We start from the raw sequence: 20,098 nt of genomic DNA on the forward strand, positions 1-20,098 counted from the left end.
GTCGGGCAGAACACGCGCACCAGACTTGACGCACCAGACCAGTAGTTGTGGACATCAGAGCACACTGCTTCTCATTCATGTCATTTCATGACTGTATATCTGTGACCAAGGGTCATCACCAGAGGAACTGAATGGATCATATTTGTATTGCTCACTTGATAAATGCGGTGTTTTTATACGGTGTGTGATTTTAATTTGTTTTGTAATACTTCCATGTCCTTCCTGATGTGAGGCAGATTCCCACAACTTTCAAAGAACAGCTCCATAGCTTAGTGGTAAAGTCTCTGACTGGCAATCAGATCTTTAGGAAGGCACAGGTTCGTGTCTTGTGGGTGGTATGTCTTTTTTTATTCCACATGAGTGGTGCGATGTGATCCCACAGGTAGCAGCTGGTTTTAATTTTTATTTATTCCACATAAGCGGCGCGATGTGGTCCCATAGGTACTGGCTGGTTCCACATAAGCGGCGCGATGTGGTCCCATAGGTACTGGCTGGTTTTTATTTTTATTTATTCCGCATAAGCGGTGCGATGTGGTCCCATAGGTACCGGCTGGTTTTAATTTTTTTATTTATTCCACACAAGTGGTGCAGTCATGTGGTGCACCTCGCACTGTTCTTGCTCGACAGACACCGTCGCATGCACGAACTCTCGCACTGGGCTCATGTAAGCCTGCCTGTCAGCGCGATGTTTCGTGGTGTGCAAATTCGAACTGTTTCGCCCTTACATACATGCATCATGGGCATGAATGTCATGGTCATTTTCTGTTTTTGATGATTTGTTTTGCCAGGCTGGAATGAATGTACAGCATACATTGTTCATGACTTAAAAAAAAAAAAACAAGAAGTGGGTGCAGATGTGGAATTTATTTATTTTTTTCTCTTATCTGCACAGGGTCCAAATTATACATGCAGGCTCAAATATATGCATACACCCCTGTTAATAATTGGTTAAATGTCCCTTAGGAAGCTACACCTCATACAGAACCTTTTGGTGGCCATCAACAAGATGTGGCAAAGGGGAGCTGGTGTTGCCCTTTGCCAGGTCCGGGCTGGCCTGAATATCAAACTTTGACAAGAGTTGTTCGAACTGAGAACTCACGGAGGTCATGAAGGCATCCTGTCGCTGAGCTAGCTCACCAAGGCCAGTGCTGAGAGCGGCGAGCCAATCCTCTTGCTGGGCAAGCTGCTTACTATGGTGGTGTACCGCAAGCTGGAAAGGCATCGAGTCCGCTTCGTCCATCGTTGGCCAGCTTGATCTATTGGATCTGGGTGACAGGATAGGTTGGACGCAAATGCAGGACTCAGACAACAAGCTCTGTAAGTAAAAGCATTTTACCAAAACAGTAAACGGGGTCCGGTACACAGTGAGGCAGTCCAACAAGAGTAACAATGTCAAAATCATCAGGCAAAAGCGTGGTTGAGGATACAGGCAGGTAGTCGTAACACACGTGAGGCAGGCAGGATGAGAATACACAAAACAGAGCTGGAGAGAAGGCACTAGGTGCAACAATCTTGTGAGGGAGTAAGGCAGGATGAGGAGGGAGGTGTGCGTGGAATGCTCCAGAAAGAGGGTGTGGCCAGAGAAAGTGAAACACCCACCACCAAGAGCCAGCAGAGACAGACAGGAGAGAAAGGGACAGACAGACAGACCCAAACAGGAAAAAACCCCAGCAAGAGAATAAACAAAACAGAGTAATTGAAAAACAAATCAAAGCAAAGAAATAAACGCAACCCAAACTCAAATCCTGACAGTTCCTCATAAATTACTTGAGTCCCTTATTTTAACCCCTTAACACCCGAATTTATATAGCTGTATATAAAAAAAATGTTTTGTGTGTGTTTTTGCCTTTAAGTAGATGGTAAATAATGTTGAGATTATTAATTTCACTTTTGCACAAAAACTAGATAGTAATATTGGGTATTCTGGTAATGACTTTATGTTATAATGTTATAATAATAATGATCGTATGTTGCAAATTTGCAACAACGGGCATACTGGTCAATTTGGTAAGTTGCATATTTGAGTCAGAGATTGTAGCATATATGCGACGATGGGCGTTAAGGGGTTAACAGGTCCTGGACATGTTGTGGTATTTTATTTTTTACTTTGAACATAATTTATAAGTCTTGTGCTTTATACAAATGGCAATTATCTTTGACATTTTAGATTTAACATAATTTATATGTGTTTTCCAACTTAAATTATCGTCAATAAAGACCCCAAGAAATTTAGTTTCATTTACGAGATCAATTTCAACATCGTGTACACGCAGATTTCTACATAAATACCTGGGCTTATTACCAAATATGATACAATTTGTTTTACCAAAGTGAAGCGACAATTTGTTAGAATCAAACCATTCCTTAAACTTCTGCAGTTCCCTCTCCATCATATCCAGAACCTGTCCCAAATGATCCCCACTACAAACAGTCGTATCATCAGCAAATAAAATACAACTCACAAACTTAGAAACAAAACATGTCATTGATATATAAAAGAAACAGCAAAAGCCCAAGGACTGAGCCCTGGGGCACCCCACGAGTGCACCTCAAAAATTCGGAATTTATCCCACCCAAGTGAACACATTGATACCTAACTAGCTATCCAATCATGAGCTAATCCTCTGATGCCATACTTCCATAATTTATCCAATGATAAGGTATGTTCTATAGTATCAAATGCTTTCAGTAGGTCGAAAAAAAACCCTATGGTATATTGTTTGTTTTCAATTGCATTTGTGATATGCTCCACAAAATCAATTACCACCAGTGAAGTGGTACAAATTTTTCTGAATCCATATTGCTGCTCATTTAATATTTGATGTCTGGATATAAAATCATTTAACCTCTTAAAGAATACTTTTTCCAGAATTTTTGAAAATTGAGGTAGCAATTAAATTGGCCTGTAATTTGGAAAAAAGTGTTTATCACCACATTTGAACAGCGGTATCATTTTAATTTTGGAGGGAAATCTCCCAGTCATTAATGACAAGTTACAGATATAAGTTAAAGGTTTATTAACACAATCAATTATATTTTTTAATCAAAGAAATATCAACATTATCACAGTTAGTATACTGAATCTGAAAGGTTATTCCTCGTTGTCCTGATATCCCAAGTACTTATATTAGAAGGTACAATTAAATTTGCTAAATTTTTTCCCACAATGGCAAAATAATCATTAAAATGATAGCTTTCTTTTCCTTAACAACTGTTATCAGAGTCTGAGTAAAAATATGTTGGATAATCTTTTTTTTATTTTTCATATAAAGCACTATAATACTGCCTTTTGCAAGACTGCATGATATTAGTTAACTTGTTTTTATATGTCTTATATTTACCCTCAGCCTCAGTTGTTCTGCGTTTTAAAAATTGCTTGTACAAAAACTTGTTCTTTTTACATGCATTCAGCAGTCCCTTCGTGATCCAAGGTTTATCAGTGTTTTGCTTGTGTCCAACATTTAATATCAATGGACAATGTTTATCATATAATTTGGAGATAATGGAGATAAATGATTCATATGAATGGTCAATGTCTTCAGTGTAGATATCACACCAATTTTGGTGCGATAAATCTGTTGTAAGACTGGCCGTAGATTCCTCAGTTATTTTCCTTTGAAAATTTGGAATGTCAAAAAGGCCACTAAGGAACTGTAAACGACAAAAACCAGCAAGTGATCACTAATGTCAATTATGAGTAATCCACCCGTTAAATTAAATTCCAGCAATAATATTTGTTAATATATTGTCAATGCGTGTCAGTGTGTTCGTAGTAATCCTGGTTGGGTGTTGTGTGTTGGGGGGTTTGGCTGGACATTTTGGTGTTGTTTTCTTTTCTTTGCTCTCCAGGTGGTATGCAAACTGGTTTTTGTCTGTGGGGAAGGTGCTGGCAGAAGAGTCCTTCACCCTCATCAGCATGATTTGCAGCACCTGTGGATGATGCTCACGTGCAGACTTGAGGACTTTCCGCTGAAGCAGATAATGAGATGGCGTTCTGCATTTAAGCCATGAGTAATTCAAGCAGAATTGCCGGGAACTCGACATTGTGACGTTCGTCTGTGAGACGCTGAGGACCGCGCCTGGGTTTGACACATCGTGCCTGTGAAGGAGGACGGGTGAGGGACACATGCTGTCAGCACACATCAGAGGTGATTATTGTCTGAATGATCGTTAACAGTAATTTGGCATTCTGTTACGCAGTATATTTGAACATTGATGAGAATTGTGCAGTTTGCTTCTCACTGCCGTGGTGTACGGAATGATGATCCTCCACCTGTTGTGAGAAGCTGCTCATTTACATAAAGCTTAAATTCAGACCTGAATGTGTTGCTGATAGTGTGTGCCTTTGAAGGATATTTGTTGTAGCTGTTGACTTACCTCACCTTTTCCATCCTTCAGAGTCAGTTTGTCGTATCCACCTGGGGGGTGTTCGGCGGTGAGTCTGGGTCCAGAAGCGCCGAGCTTTGATCCATTTGGGCGCTGGAGAGCGCGCCGTCCTCACCACCTTTATGTTGTACACCAATTATTGCACAGGAGAAAAATAAAATTGTTTTGTTTTTGGAACCGCTTTCTGGTTATTTAGCGCTGGGTTCAGTCAGACGCAGGTCCGCTCCTCAACCCGCGTCTGCACATAACAGTTGGGTATGATATTGCTGGTTACAATCCCATACAGAACACATAATCCAAGAATTCTGCTATATGTATATGGTTATGAGGATTTAATGTCTATGGTAAAGCCTCCACAAACAAATAAAAGCTTATTGTTTTTAATAGAGTTGTACATTTCCGCCACCTTCTCCACAAAAATGTTTATATTCGATCCAGGGACTCTATAAATAAATAATAATAAAAAAAATCCTAACCCTCAAGCTGGACAGAATCAATATACTCATCTTTCAACCATGTCTCAATAACTGCAATAACTGAAAAATATTTATTAGCGATTTTTAAACAGTCCTGAATTTTGAAAAAATTCATAGAAATGCTTCTGCTATTAAAATGTATAATAGAGAATGCCCCATTTGTGACGGAATATTGCTTAATTGTTCCTCACTAACATACTTACAATGATGATTTATATTTTTAAGAAAGAAACAATCCGGATCAATATTATTTTCAGTGTTATGAAATCTATGTACGGTTTCATCAAAAACTTAAATTGAGCTCCTGTGGAGGAGTGAATAGTGAAAACTCAGTTGCCATCATAAAGAAATGTACATCCACAATCCAGAAATGCAGTTTAGTAAATCTAACTTCACGATGTGAACTTTGATTGATTATTTATTTCGAAGCTTTACAAAATAAGCATTTCTTTCACATTTACATTTACCCACATTGGGTTGAAAAGAACAGGAAATACATACATACATACACACGCATTTAGCCCGAAAAGGGGTGGGATGAAGACAAACTTATTTAATCCCACCCCCAAACACCCATACATTATTACCACTACCGAGTGTGACCAATATTCATTTTTTATTATTATGTAATTGATGTCATATATTAGTGATGAACATCTATAATAATAATAATAATAATAATAGTAATGATAATAATAATTCCCACCATAATAGTTTGTAATAATGACAATGATAATATTATTATTATTGTCAATCAAAAAAAAAATTTTTTTCAAAAATGTTTTTTTTAATTGATGTTGCTGGTGTCATTCCTTAAGTCATTTTCATATATCAATGAGTTCCCCACATTTATTCAGAGAATGACTATTTAGAAGAATTATTGTGTGCATCAATGGTAGTTCTATCTCTCTCTATATATTATATATGTAGATATACATACACAAAATACACACATACATCACCTATACACACATGTATACACGTACACACACATATATATACAAATATGTTTCATTTATGTTATTATTTTATTAATTTTATTACCTTAACTTTTTTATTTTATTTTTTTTTTTTACTTTCCCCATTCGTCTTATGTGTGGTGCATTAAACGATGCAAAGTATTTTGTAAACCTGCTGCCAGAGAGGGGTCGCCCCCTGATACAGGTCCACCCTTTGCTGAGTGTCCAAGGCTCTGCATTAAAAGACAAGGTTTTGGAGTCTGCTGGCAGAAGGGGGAGACCATCGAGCAACAGACCACCACTTGCCGGCCCTGATCTGATGATAGTGATGTAAGTGATGTAAGTGGGGAAACAAGGAGGAAAGAAAAGGAAAAGTATCTTTATGTATCAATAAATTTATATATGTACATAGTTATATAAATGTAAATATAAATATAAATATGAATATATATATATATATATATGTTTCCCCCCCTCTCTCTAAATTATTACCATCTGCACCATACTTCTATTTGACTAGCATTTCGACTACAGGATCTTGATGTATAAAAATAATACTTTTGACCATGGTTACGACACCAGCAATAACAGGTATTATGCAAATATGTTAACATATACTCAACAAAAATATAAACGCAACACTTTTGGTTTTGCTCCCATTTTGTATGAGATGAACTCAAAAATCTAAAACTTTTTCCACATACACAATATCACCATTTCCCTCAAATATTGTTCACAAACCAGTCGAAATCTGTGATAGTGAGCACTTCTCCTTTGCTGAGATAATCCATCCCACCTCACAGGTGTGCCATATCAAGATGCTGATTAGACACCATGATTAGTGCATAGGTGTGCCTTAGACTGCCCACAATAAGTAGTTCTCACTGCCTTCACTTTAAAGTTACCACATCCCCTGAAATTATAACTCCCTTCTCTCTGAGTAAAAAGACTCAGAATATTACTAGGTAATGAGTTTTTACTGGCTTTATATAATAATTGTGCAGTGTAGAAATTAACCAAATCTGGCATTTTCAACAATTTGGATTGCAAAAACAGACGATTTGTGTGATCAAGATATCCTACCTTATAGATGATTCTTATTGCACGCTTTTGGAGTATAGAGAGGGGATGTAGCAAACTTTTGTAATTTTTGCCCCAGATTTCTATACAGTATGTTAAATAAGGAGAGACTAAAGAACAATACAATAAATATAATGCATTATGATCCAGAAAATATTTTGCTTTGTACATAATAGAGACATTCTTGGAAACTTTTTTATGTATGTGGCTGATATGAGACTTTACTTTACTATCAATGGTTATCCCTAAAAAATTGATTTCGGACACTTTATCTATTTCAACACCGTCTATATTTATTGGTAAATTAGAATTGTCATTATGATTTCTGAAAAACATGACTTTAGTCTTATACTTATATTTAGGGATAATTTATTAATATTCAACCAGGTTTTCAGCTTAATTAATTCACTATTTACCACATTAATAAGTTTGCTATAATTATCACAGGAATAGAATATATTGGTGTCATCTGCAAATAATAATAATTTTAATAATTGTGATACATTAAAAATGTCATTTATATAAAGATTAAAAATGTGGACCCATTATGGATCCCTGTGGGACCCCACAAGCGATGCCCAAACATCCAGATTTAAATGCACCCATCTGCACAAACTGTTGTCTCTCCATTAAATAGCTTTGAATCCAGTTCCAGTTCCAACTTAAACATGGTATAGGATTTCTTAAGATTTGTCCTTTAACAAGGATGAAACATCCTTATTCAAATCATTCTAGGTGACACATATTCCTGATGCATAGACCTCTGGCATTTTCAGGTGCATCCTTTGGTTTGATAAAGAGCTTGCAGTTTGTGATCCAGACTGAATTTTACCCTGTTTTCTAAGCAGCCTTGCTTTCCTAGCGATGTCCGCATTACTCTTGGTAAGATGCTCATTTATAGGTTTGTGCCTTTCAGCTTCCTTCCTTGTTTGAGTAAATCAATTTTGTGCCTTCTGTTTGCAAAGTGGATGATGATAACTGGAATGGATGTCTTATCCCGAGTCGGCAGAGTACATGCTTCGATATCTTCTTTATTAATGTCAAAATGTTTACTGTGGAGGAATGCAGGAATGAGAAGTTAATAGGCCTTGACCCTGTTAGGATAAAAGACATTATAGAACCTTATTAAAATATTTGTGAATGCATGTGAGCCTGTATGTATAATTTTAACCCTTTCTGGAAGAGAGATCCAAAATACACTCAAACTTGTTCACCCAATTCTTGTTTTTTAAAGTCATGAATGATGTATGCTATATAGTCATTCCACCCTGGTAAAAGACCAGTTCAACAGCATCATTAACAGCCCAAAATTACCGTGACATTCATGCCCATGATGAGTATATATGTAAACCTCTGCCCACAACTGTACATTCACACAAGTTTTCTTTAATATATACCATTGTTTTGTATATATGCGGTACAGTAGTTGCTGCCACATTTTGCATGCTTTCACATACGAGTATACATACATAATCAAAGCAGTATATTTGGTATCATTATATCTGTGCATATAGGCTATAAAATACATATTTATCTAAGAGAAAAATCCAAGTATACTTAGGTGGTGCTAACCGTGGAATGCAAAACACACAGAATCAGCAAAAAAAAACAAGCATATTTTAGACTTGTAGACAGTTGTCGATGCATTTCAGCTAACCAGCTAATAGCTAATAGCTTTTCAGCTAATCTTGAAAACCATCAGTGGACCATTTTTCTTCTAATAAATTTAATTTAACAAACTTTAAGTCAGCTAACATTTTGTTCATAAACTTTAATGGTCAAAACTGTTTGTAAACCCTAAAATCAACTTTACATAGAGGTTCAGAGGTCAAAATATACACTCTGGGGTGATTATGCTTTTTTCCCCAGACTGCGACTGCGGAACAAGTTACCTCCTGATTTACACCCTATTTCTGACCTAGCACTTTGTAAATCAAAGCTCAAGACTTATTCATTTGAACTGGCTTTTAACACCTGGTGGTGCTGTGACATGTTTTGTTTTTATGAGGTCTGTTAGAAAAGTATCGGACCTTTTTATTTTTTTCAAAAACCTGATGGATTTGTATCACGTGTGCTTGCATGAGCAAACCTTGAACCTTTGTGCGCATGCGTAAGTTTTTTCACGCCTGTCGAGTGCGTCATTTGCTTGTAAGCAGCCTTTGTGGGAGGATGGGTGGAGTCTCTCGTCGTTTTCTTTACAAGGAAATGGCGGAACAACTGGAGCAGCGCGACTGCATCAAATTTTGCCAGAAACTGGGCGACAGCCAGGTGGAAACCATTCGGATTATTCAGACAGCTTTCTGTGACGATGCTATGGGCATCACACAGATTAAGGAGTGGTACAACCAGTTTAAAGATGGCCGCACAACCGTGGAGAGCGAGCCACGCTCCGGGCGGCCATCAACATGCTGAAATTGTTGGGGAAAGTGTAGTGACATGGACCCACAACAGGGGGCGTAAATGAACGGACAATGAAAGAGTCGAATATGAACACTTTACTGTTGTGAATGAGCACAACCACAATACAGAGGAATGTGAAATTTTGCAAACAGTCAATCACAAGGGTGACGTGTGGGCAGGCTCGAGGATAGAAGACGTCTGTCCTGAGAAGAACCGGATCCACACGATTTCCTCCGCCACCGAACCCAGAGAATACTGGAGCCGCCAAGTCCCGAGTCCCCAGGTGGCCACCGTCTCCGAATGTCGGATCTGGTACTGCTGGCAAGAAGCAGAAACAACAAGATGTGGGAGTGTGCACACCCAGTAACAGCAATGGTGCAGATTCCACCTCCACCTCTCATCCACACTCGTGCAGCTCCTGTCACACGGCACTTATCTGGTGGGGTGTAAAGCGAAGCTGTCGCCGGTCACGCCAATCTCCAGATAGTGCACTCCACAGGAAAAAACAGCTGCAAAAAATGAGTTTACTAGACACAGTTATTTATACGGCTGAGATTGTTACCTTCACAGGTCGATGGTATCTCGGCAACGAGGTGGAGATGACGTCCGGGTTTTATGGAGTAGCATGAAGAAGTGTTGATGGGTGACAGCTGTCATGAGATGATGAGTGACAGCTGTCACCCCCGGCTGTGTCCGTGGCGGCAGCGCCCTCTCGTGCCTGAAGCCCGCACTCCAGGCAGGGCGCCATCTGGTGGTGGTGGGCCAGCAGTACCTCCTCTTCAGGCGGCCCACACAACAGAAATGACCGGATCATTCCAAAGTGAACGCTGTGGTGATGCAGGACCGTCGTGTGACTATCCAAGAAATTGCCGTATAGTCACACGACTGAAAAGCTACCGAAAGCCGTCTGAATCTTCTGAATGGTGGAAGAGCTGGGCATGTCACAACATGTCCTGTGAGGCTTCAACACGAAGGCGCTTTTGCTCTGCCATCAGCTTCATGCCAAAGCCATCGGCATGAATTTCACTGCAACTCTTTTCATGGCAAAATCTTCTGTCACAGTGGAATGTGCCGAAAAAGTGCTGATGTCCACCTCTTCTGCAATTTCTTGGATAGTCACGTGACTGTCCCGCATCACCACAGCATTCACTTTGGAATGATCCGGTCATTTCAGCATGTTGGTGGCCGCCCAGAGCGCAGCGCGCTCTCCACTGTTGTGCGGACGTCTTTAAACCGGTTGTACCGCTCCTTAATCTGTGTGATGCCCATAGCATCGTCACCGAAAGCCGTCTGAATAATCCGAATGGTTTCCACCTGGCTGTCGCCCAGTTTCTAGCAAAATTTGATGCAGTCGCGTGGCTCCAGTCATTCCGCCATTTCCTTGCAAAGAAAAAATGACGAGAGACTACACCCATCCTCACACAAAGGCTGCTTACAAGCAAATGACGCAATCGACAGGCGTGAAAAAACTCACGCATGCGCACGAAGGTTCAAGGTTGGCTCATGCAAGCACACGTGATTCAAATCCATAAGGTTTTTGAAAAAATAAAAAGGTCCGATACTTTTCTAACAGACCTCGTATGTGCCTGTTAAATTCTGTTGTATGTTATTTTTTATTTCTGTGAATTCTTGTTCCTTGATTTTACCATAAAGGACTTTGAGCACCGTCTGGCTGCTGTAAGGGGCTGTATAAATAAATGTTGATTGACTGATGAAATCATAAGTGTTGGACTGTGTTGTACAGTATACAAATCCAATTAAGTGAAACTAATACCTTATATGATAGCAGCATCACCTCCAGGAGACAGAGGAGAAGGAGGTCAAGCCAGCATAAATGCTTTAATTATATTATATTAAAATTATATTCCATCTGTATTTTTTGGAAATGTTTGTAAATTTTTGTTTTGGTTTTATTGGTATTTTGTATTCAATTAATACTTTCCGTGCAGTGATGTTCCTGAGTTAAACTGGTCAGTGGGCCAAAGTCCCACTCGTTACTGAATGATTGGGGCTTTTCTGCATTGTGTGAGCCCAAAACTGTGAACGTGTTGTTACCGTTGCAGGCACAACAGTTTCTGTCGCCCTAAAACTGTCAGCTTTGCCACAGCGCCCTCTGATGGTTACACTTGTTTTTGTCCGCTTCCTGTGGAGGAGGGAGAGGCTCAGTTAGCAAACCCTAGCAACGGTTGCTAACAACAGACTCCTGCAAGGCTGTTCCGTATCCAGAAAAAGTGCTGCTGTTTAACTTTACGCACATTAACCTGGTGAGATCCCTTATTATTTATTTGTACAATCAAACACTTTATTTAATACATGTATTGTGCTAGTGTAACAGCTAGAGCAATTGATTTTGTGAAAATGTATCAGTGGCTAGTACCGTCAAAAATGCATTTATTTTATAAATTCTAACCTTGTAGTGTAAAATGAGAAGCTTAACAAGGCAGAAAATATTTTCCAGCCTATTTTTTCATTATTAATTTCAATTAGATCATATAATTACATCGGCACAGGAGGTCATGTTTTTGTTGTCATCTGTCTGTCAACCCTATTTTTCTAGCATTTCAGAGATGATCGTTTGTAAATGTAATTATCTGGTGGGTTAATGGAAATTATTGCTATTTTTCAGATAGCTTTTTATTTTATTTTGGTTTAGCTTTAGTAAAGTCATCATGGACAGTTTTGCTGATCCAAAACACAGAAGTGGCATTTTCATCATCATCTGATATTTGCTGTGAGCCAGTTTTTGTTTTTGTTTTTTCTTTTAGAAGCCAGTAAAGCTCAGACTAACAATGCTTCGTGGGAGATCAACAACTACCCATTTACACAGCAATGAGCCAGATATTGAAACTGCAGGTAATGTTGCCACTTAAGATAATATTCTGAGATGTTAAACTGCTGTATATTATATTATTTTGACAACCTATGATTTGATTTAAGCAGAATCAGAGCTGGCCAAACTACAGAGGCAGATTCGAATCACGGAAGGAGATCATCAGGCATACGCCATCAAGGCCCGTGAGGAGATTCACAAGCAACAGTAAGCAGTCATGATCCCTGCAACACATCATCACCAGTGTTTGTTTTCTGCCTCTGTAGATGCTGTTTGTGTTTTCTGAATGAAGGAAGGAGATAGAGATGTTGCTGAAAGAGCAAGAGGAGCTCCGGCGAAACCTTGATGTGTCTGAGAGCTTCTCCCGCCAACAGCAGGACATTGAAGACACCCAGCAGCTTCGTACTTTACTGTCGCATAGAGATGCACTAGAGGAGGTGCAGAAGACAGAGAAGCAGTGTCAAAGGGATCTAGAAAGAGAGGTTCATTATTTTTCACTCTGCGAGATTTGTGATCTATGCTTCTTTGGCTACTGTTGCTGTGTGTATGTGGGGGGGGGCATTACTGTGGTTACTGTTGCTAGGCAACAGGTCAAAAGCAGACATTCATACATGCCCACACATATCTGACTGTTTTACATATATGTGTGTGTGTGTGCATGCGCGCTTGTGCACAATTCCACATTTTGCCATAAAATAAAGGTGGTCAGTTAGGATAACGTCATATTAATTATCAGTGAGTCTCCCATTTCTATGTCTGTTAATGTTCTGTTCTATAAGCAAAACGGAGGCCTGTAACAGCTTGTTTTAGATTTCTGTAACGTATGTCACAGAGGTCCAGATCTGGACTTCATGCTAGGTAATTTCACCCATGGCCATGAAGACAGTAATGGCAATGGGGTATGGCAGTCTGACATTTGACCCCAGTGATCTTGACCTTCACCCAAATGCCTTTGACAAATTTGACCTAACCTGGGCAATCCCAGAATTCGCCTTCATATGTGTGCCTTGTTTGGTAGGCATTCGAGTGAAAATCAAAATTTTGACCATTGAGTCCAGTGACCTTGACCTTTTACAAAACTAACCTTTTAATGGCAATTAAAAATTGCCAATTCTAGGGTTGATCGTCAATTGACAAAAGGACCTGAGAGATGAGGGAACAAATAAACAGACAAACGTTGCTCAAATTATTGGGCCATAGAGTTTGTAACATGTGTTAATAAACTCTGCAGATCTGTAATTGTGAGCTGAAGCTGGCAGAACTCAGACAAGTAGAGATCTCTATGAGTGGCAGAAAAAAGTCTCAGGCACAGGGAATGCAGAGGGTCATACGCACCTTGGAAAACAGTCTAAACAGGGTGAGTGTTTCACAGTTATCAGCATTCACATTTTACCTTTGTGGATTTCTCATGTTACAAGCAGTACTTCCATTCAGATAATACTGTAGAGACATTAACAAGTGCATACTGTCTCTCCACTCACTGAAAAAATCTTTTCTAGGCTTCAACTTCTTTTAATCAGCATCTGACGAAGAACAGCCAGCTGAGAGACGAACTAAAGACACTTCAAATTGAGCGTGTCCATTTCCAGCAATTATATCACAAGCTGGACAAGGTCAGGGGTCATGCTATAGCTGAGCCCAAGAACAAACTAAAACGAGAGCTTACCTTTCACAACCTTCGTGTTGGACATACACTAGTTTTCACTTGTCAAGAAAAAAATATGCCACTAAGGTTACTGTGTGTATGTAGGAATTGGAGGATATCCGTAAGAAGATCGCAGAAATGATCACCTTGTCTACTGCTACTTATGATGCCAGGTTAGAAATTTTCATCATATACTGATCCTGATCTTGGTTTTTGAATAACCTGTTTCTAATCCTTTGTGTATTAGGAAGGAGTCACAGAACAAGATGTTCACGATGATGGAAAAGGAAGTAAGGACCTTGCTAAGTACAAAACTGAGGTGAAAGAACTGGAAGATAAGATTGCATATAAGCAAAACCTCAAAGAGTTCATGACCATCAAGTGCAGGAAGATGGCTAGTCAAGATGACAGCCATGGATCAAGACACCAACAATGTATGTTACAGCCAGCGATACTGTTTACTGATTTAAGGGAGTCACATAAGCATTTTGTTGGCAAAATACTTACATTTCTTGTACTCACTGAAAGAGGTGAGATATTTACTTGAGAATTTTGTGAATTTTCACATGTAAATTCTTGTAGATGCCAAATCACATACCATTGATACTTACCTCAGTGAAACTAAATTTATTCCAACATGACAGCAAATGAGACTGGCTTTGCACCTAGAACTGATTCTACTCGGCAACCTATAACAATCTTCTTACTGTATAAACTGTTCCAAAAAGCTACTTGAAAGACAACCTCTTTGTGTATGACTGATCCCACCAGATCTCAGAAGCAAAGCATAGCAGGTCCTGATTAGTAGTTGGATGGGAGCCTTTTAAGGAAGACCAAAGACTGTGTGTTTCTCCAGGGGTAACTGGAGTTGTGACAGGAAGGGCATACGGTGCAAAACTTATACAAAATCCCTGTCCAGCTAAGTCCAAACACAGCTCTTGCTTTGTGAGTACAGAGATTGGATGCCCAGAGAAGGGACCACAGCATCTACCGGGGCACCTGATCATGTACGCTTTCTCCAAGTACACAAAACACATGAGATGGGCATACTCCCAGGCTGCCTCCAAAATTCTTGTGAGAGTGAAGAACTGATCAGTTGTTCCACAGCCAGGACAGAACTCACATTGTTCCTCTTCAATCTGAGGTCCGACTATTGGCAAGACCCTTCTTTCTAGCACTTTACCAGGGAGGCTGAGTCGTGTGATGTCCCTGAAGTTGGCACACCCTCTCTAGTCACCTTTTTGTAAATATGGGGACCACCACCCCAGTTGCCAATGTTGAAGAGATGTCTCATCTAAGACAGTCCTTCCACACCCAGAGCCTTCAGCATTTCTGGATGGATCTCATCAATGCCCATGGCATTGGCACTGCAGAGTTGTTTGACTACCTACTTCCACCAGGGAAATTGATGATGATCCCCCATCAGCTTCCAGCTCTGCTTCTACTACAGATGTTGCTCCAGTCTGATACAGGAGTTCCTCAAGTGTTCCTTCCAGTGACCGATTACATCCTCAGTTGAGGTCCGCAAAGTCCCATCTTTACTGTATCCAGCTTGGATAGTTCCCCGTTTTCCTCTACTGAGGTGCTGCACAGTCCCCCAGATGCACCTTGGTGCCGACAAAAAGTCCTTCTCCATGGTTGCTCCAAATTCCTCCCACACCCGCTGCTTTGCCTCCCCCACAACAGAGGCTGCCGCCCTTCCAGCCTGTCAGTACCTTACAGCTACCTCCAGAGTCCACCGAGATAACATATCCCAGAAAGACTCCTCCTTCAGTTGGACGGCTTCCCTGATCACCAGTTTTCACCATGGTGTTTGAGGGTTACCGCCCCTTGAGGTACCTAAGATCTTCAGTCCACAGCTCCCTGCTGCAGCTTCAGCAATGGAATCTTTGAACATTGCCCATTCTGATTCAATGCCCCTAACCTCCACAGGGATGCCAGAAAAGCTCCGCCGGACGTGTGTGAAGATCTGTCGGACAGTGGTCTCCTCCAGATGTTCCCAGTTCACCCGCACTGTTTGGGCTTACCGGGACTGTTCAAAGTCCTCCCGCACCCTCTGATCCAACTCACCACCAGATGGTGATCAGTTGACAGCTGTGCCCCTCTCATGCAGCCTCAGATCAGATGATAGGATCACAAAATCGATTGTAAACCTTCGGCCTAGGGTGCTCTGGTACTATGTACACTTATGAACATCCTTATTTTTGAACATGGTGTTTGTTATGGACAGTCCATGACTAGCACAGAAGTCCAACAACAAACAACTGCTCGGGTTTAGATCAGAGAGGCCATTCCTCCCAATCACGCCTCTCCAGGTGTCTCTGTCATTGCCCCTGTGTGCGTTGAACTCTCTCCAGCAGAACAATGTATTCCCCAACTGGTTCCCCATACAGGATTCCAGGCAGGGACTCCAAGAAGGCCAAATACTCCAAACTGCTGTTCGGTGCATAGGCACAAACAACAGTCAGAGCTTTACCCCCACAACCCGAAGGCAAAGGGAGGCAACCCTCTCGTCTACTGGGATAAAGTGCAACGCAGTGGTGCTCAGCCGGGGGCTTGTGAGTATCCCCACACCTGCCCGGTGCCTTGCAACTCCAGAGAAGAATAAGATCTTACTTCTATCAAGGAGAGTGGTTCTGGAGCTGAGGCTATGCATGGAGAAGAGGCCTATTAGATCTAAGTGGTAGTGATCCACCTTCTCCACAAGCTCAAGCTCTTTCCCCCACAGCAAGGTGATGATCCATGCCCCCAGGGCTAGTTTCTGCCGCCCAGATCTGGTTCTTCGAGGCCCTTCACTGTCACCCATGGGACAGTGCAGCCAATCCCTGCAGTTCCCCCTGTGGGCAGTGAGCCCACAGGGTGGAGATGAAAAGACCACTTTGCCTTATCGGGCTGAGCCCAGCCGGGCTCTGTGGCAAGCCTGGTCACCAGCTGACGGGCCCTCCATTCAGGCCTGGCTCCAGACAGGGCCCTGGGCTTCCTCTAGGCCAGGTCATGTTCCCTCTAGGTAGAGGAAACATGACCTGGCCCAGACCTTGTTCTTCCATGGGGTCTTTGTGAACCTTTCATAGTCTGGCCCCTTGCTTTTTAGACAATTTCATGAATTCATCTACACCCCCCCACCCCCCGCCCCAAAGGCAATGACTGGCTTATAAAGCACAGACAGTTTATTTTTTCGTCTGTCACTGGCCTTGTCCAATAGCATCTCCAAGCCTACCAAACCCACATATCCCCTTTTCTGTCTTCTCTACAGATGGCTACACTGGCTCATTTGCACTGGTCCTTGTCTAAAGCACTTACTACTCACTTTGGTAGTTTTGGGAGTAGTACAGCAGGTATGCAAGGTGGTGGGTGGCATCTGAGCAGACCAATTGTGATGGGTTGTATGAGCCAAAAATTCCAGGGCCAATTTTTTTGTTGCTGTCCATTCCTGATTCCTGCTCATGCTATCTGTGTGTATTCTTGGACAAGACACTTGATCTGCACTGTCCAAATCCACCCTGGTCTATGGATAACAGCCTTGGCTGGAGAAGTAACCTGCAACGGACCGCACAGCGAATTTTGCAGAGTAAAATTCACTCTACGGGGACTACAATGGATTCCACTCCAACAAGAGTTAAATAAACTCTGTTATAGTGTGACATCAGCTCTATTGTCAAATCAAGTTTTTCAACAGCAATAAGAGTCACTCACAGCATGATAGAGTTGATTTAACAGTGTGATAGAGTTTATTTAACTCTATTTGGAGTGGGACCAATTGTAGCTCCAGCAGAGTTTGTTTTGCTCTGCAAAATTTACTGTGTGGCATTCCATCCAGTGGGAGGTGTGTACTGTCACCCATTTCATGCTACATTATCCAGAAATATACACCAGCACCAATGGGCCTCACAGCCTATGTCGGAATTATTTACACAGTTAGTGATTTTAATTAGTCCTTTATCCTTGTGGCATCATAAACTTATGCATGATCATTTGTGCAACAGTGACAGTACATTATCTAAAGCATTATCTAAAGTCCTGCAAGAAGTGTTGACATTGCAAAGCTTTTAGCTGTGCGCATTCGTCTTCAGCACATGACTAAATCTGCATTGTTAATACCTAGTATGTCTGCCCAGTAACATTGAAGGTGATTGTGCATTGCAGTGTCAAAGCTGAAGGAGAACAGAAAGGAGGATTTAGGGAAAGAGTCACCTGAGGCTCTGGAGCAAGTGTTTGAGAAGATTAAGAGTATGATAGGGGAAGATGACTTAGACATGCTGGTCAACAGGTTTATAAAGGGTAAGACACAGCAACACAACCTGACACATACAACCATACACATATAATGCTTTGACCATCCTTTTACTCCTCTGCCCTGAATTAACTGTGGGCTATCTGTCCTTCTGTCCATTTTTTGTCCATCAGTCCATTAACATCATGGTGCTAACTTCAGAAAAGCAACCATTATTTTTCAAATAGTTAATGCTAACTGCAATTTCATGCCTTCTTTATGAAATACCAGTGAGCAATTATAATATGACTTATTTTTTCTGCTTCCAGGGGAAACACTACTACTACTAGTACTACTACTACTACAAATACTACATTCAAAAAACTGACTCATTGAATTGGATTTCCATCTAATAAATATGTGTAGTCCCAACTAAATTAAATTTAATTATGTGGCAGGGATGTGCTTTATTTGAGTTGGGGCTACACATATTTATTACATGGAAATCCTGTACATAACTGAATTGAGTTCATCCAATGAGTCATTTTTTTTTTTTAGTGTACTACAATTAATAATAATGTCACATTGCTTTACTGCTGTTCTATTCTGCAGTTGAAGACCAGAACTTTGCACTCTTCAATTTTGTAAAGGAGCAAAATAATGAAGCAGAAGAACTCGTGGATCGAATCAAACAAGTGAGTAAGGTCTCTTGCATTGTGCATGTGGACAGACAGGTGCCAAGAGACGCCACAACACTTTAAGGCAGCGGTTTAAAGTTTAACTGTTTAAGGCAGCACTAACAAAAAACAAAAAGCAACAACAACACATCATCAGTTCAACAACAGGTAGTTACAGTGGTTAATGTGATGGGCTTGAGACCAGAAGATCCTTGCTTCAAATCCCCATCAGACTGACAAATACCTAGGGGCCCATGAGCCCTTATGCTACGGTCACATTAGCTACAGACAGAGACAAGCAGTTGGTTTTGTTGCTTGATGGGTGTTCCCAGGGCATGCACACTCCATCACCATAAGATACCATGTAAATGCCCACTTTCATTGAAAATGAACGGCAAGTCGCTGCTTTGCCTCTGTCGCTGGCTGCCGCTTATACCTGATGTGACCATATGTTTAATCCCCAAATTGCTTCTGGTGTTCAATCAATCAATCAATTTTTTTATATAGCGCCAAATCACAACAAACAGTTGCCCCAAGTGTTCAGTTGAGCACTTTGCATAGCAGCATGCTGACGGCAATGTGGCAGTGAATGAATGTTAGGTATCATTGTAAAGCACTTTGAGCTTCTGATTTAGATGGAAAAGCCCAGTATTGTTATGTTTTATTCTGCTGATAGTCAGAGATAGCCCAAAATACAGGCAGCAAAACACATGAAGTATGTGAGGAACTCTGTGTTTTATTTACATAAGTATCCAACATGATAATCCACCCATACAGTACAAAAAAAAAAACAGAAGCCCACACGTCCTGAGCAACAGGTGTCATCAAAAATCAAATCAATTTTATTTATATAGCGCCAAATCACAACAAACGGTTGCCCCAAGGCGCTTTATATTGTAAGGCAAGGCCATACAATAATTACGGAAAAACCCCAACGGTCAACACGACCCCCTGTGAGCAAGCTCTTGGCAACAGTGGGAAGGAAAAACTCCCTTTTAACAGGAAGAAACCTCCAACAGAACCAGGCTCAGGGAGGGGCAGTCTTCTGCTGGGACTGGTTGGGGCTGAGGGAGAGAACCAGGAAAAAGACATGCTGTGGAGGGGAGCAGAGATCAGTCACTAATGATTAAATGCAGAGTGGTGCATACAGAGCAAAAAGAGAAACACTCAGTACATCATGGGAACCCCCCAGCAGTCTAAGTCTATAGCAGCATAACTAAGGGATGGTTCAGGGTCACCTGATCCAGCCCTAACTGTAAGCTTTAGCAAAAAGGAAAGTTTTAAGCCTAATCTTAAAAGTAGAGAGGGTGTCTGTCTCCCTGATCTGAATTGGGAGCTGGTTCCACAGGAGAGGAGCCTGAAAGCTGAAGGCTCTGCCTCCCATTCTACTCTTACAAACCCTAGGAACTACAAGTAAGCCTGCAGTCTGAGAGCA

At 41.0% G+C, this 20,098-nt stretch overlaps 1 protein-coding gene across 1 annotated transcript in view; it reads left to right on the forward strand.

Moving 5' to 3' along the window:
* Positions 1-12,016: 12,016 nt before the first annotated feature.
* The window catches only part of ccdc114 (coiled-coil domain containing 114), a 31,010-nt gene continuing 22,928 nt past the window's right edge, over positions 12,017-20,098 (forward strand). The window contains 10 exon segments of the mRNA XM_034166235.1: positions 12,017-12,154; positions 12,242-12,338; positions 12,424-12,613; positions 13,363-13,488; positions 13,631-13,744; positions 13,882-13,949; positions 14,024-14,064; positions 14,067-14,210; positions 17,920-18,054; positions 18,599-18,681. Of these exon segments, the coding sequence (XP_034022126.1) occupies positions 12,091-12,154; positions 12,242-12,338; positions 12,424-12,613; positions 13,363-13,488; positions 13,631-13,744; positions 13,882-13,949; positions 14,024-14,064; positions 14,067-14,210; positions 17,920-18,054; positions 18,599-18,681 (1,062 nt within the window). The 5' untranslated portion in view covers positions 12,017-12,090.

Source organism: Thalassophryne amazonica, chromosome 3 (assembly GCF_902500255.1).
Source record: "Thalassophryne amazonica chromosome 3, fThaAma1.1, whole genome shotgun sequence".
Classification (NCBI taxonomy): Eukaryota; Metazoa; Chordata; class Actinopteri; order Batrachoidiformes; family Batrachoididae; genus Thalassophryne; species Thalassophryne amazonica.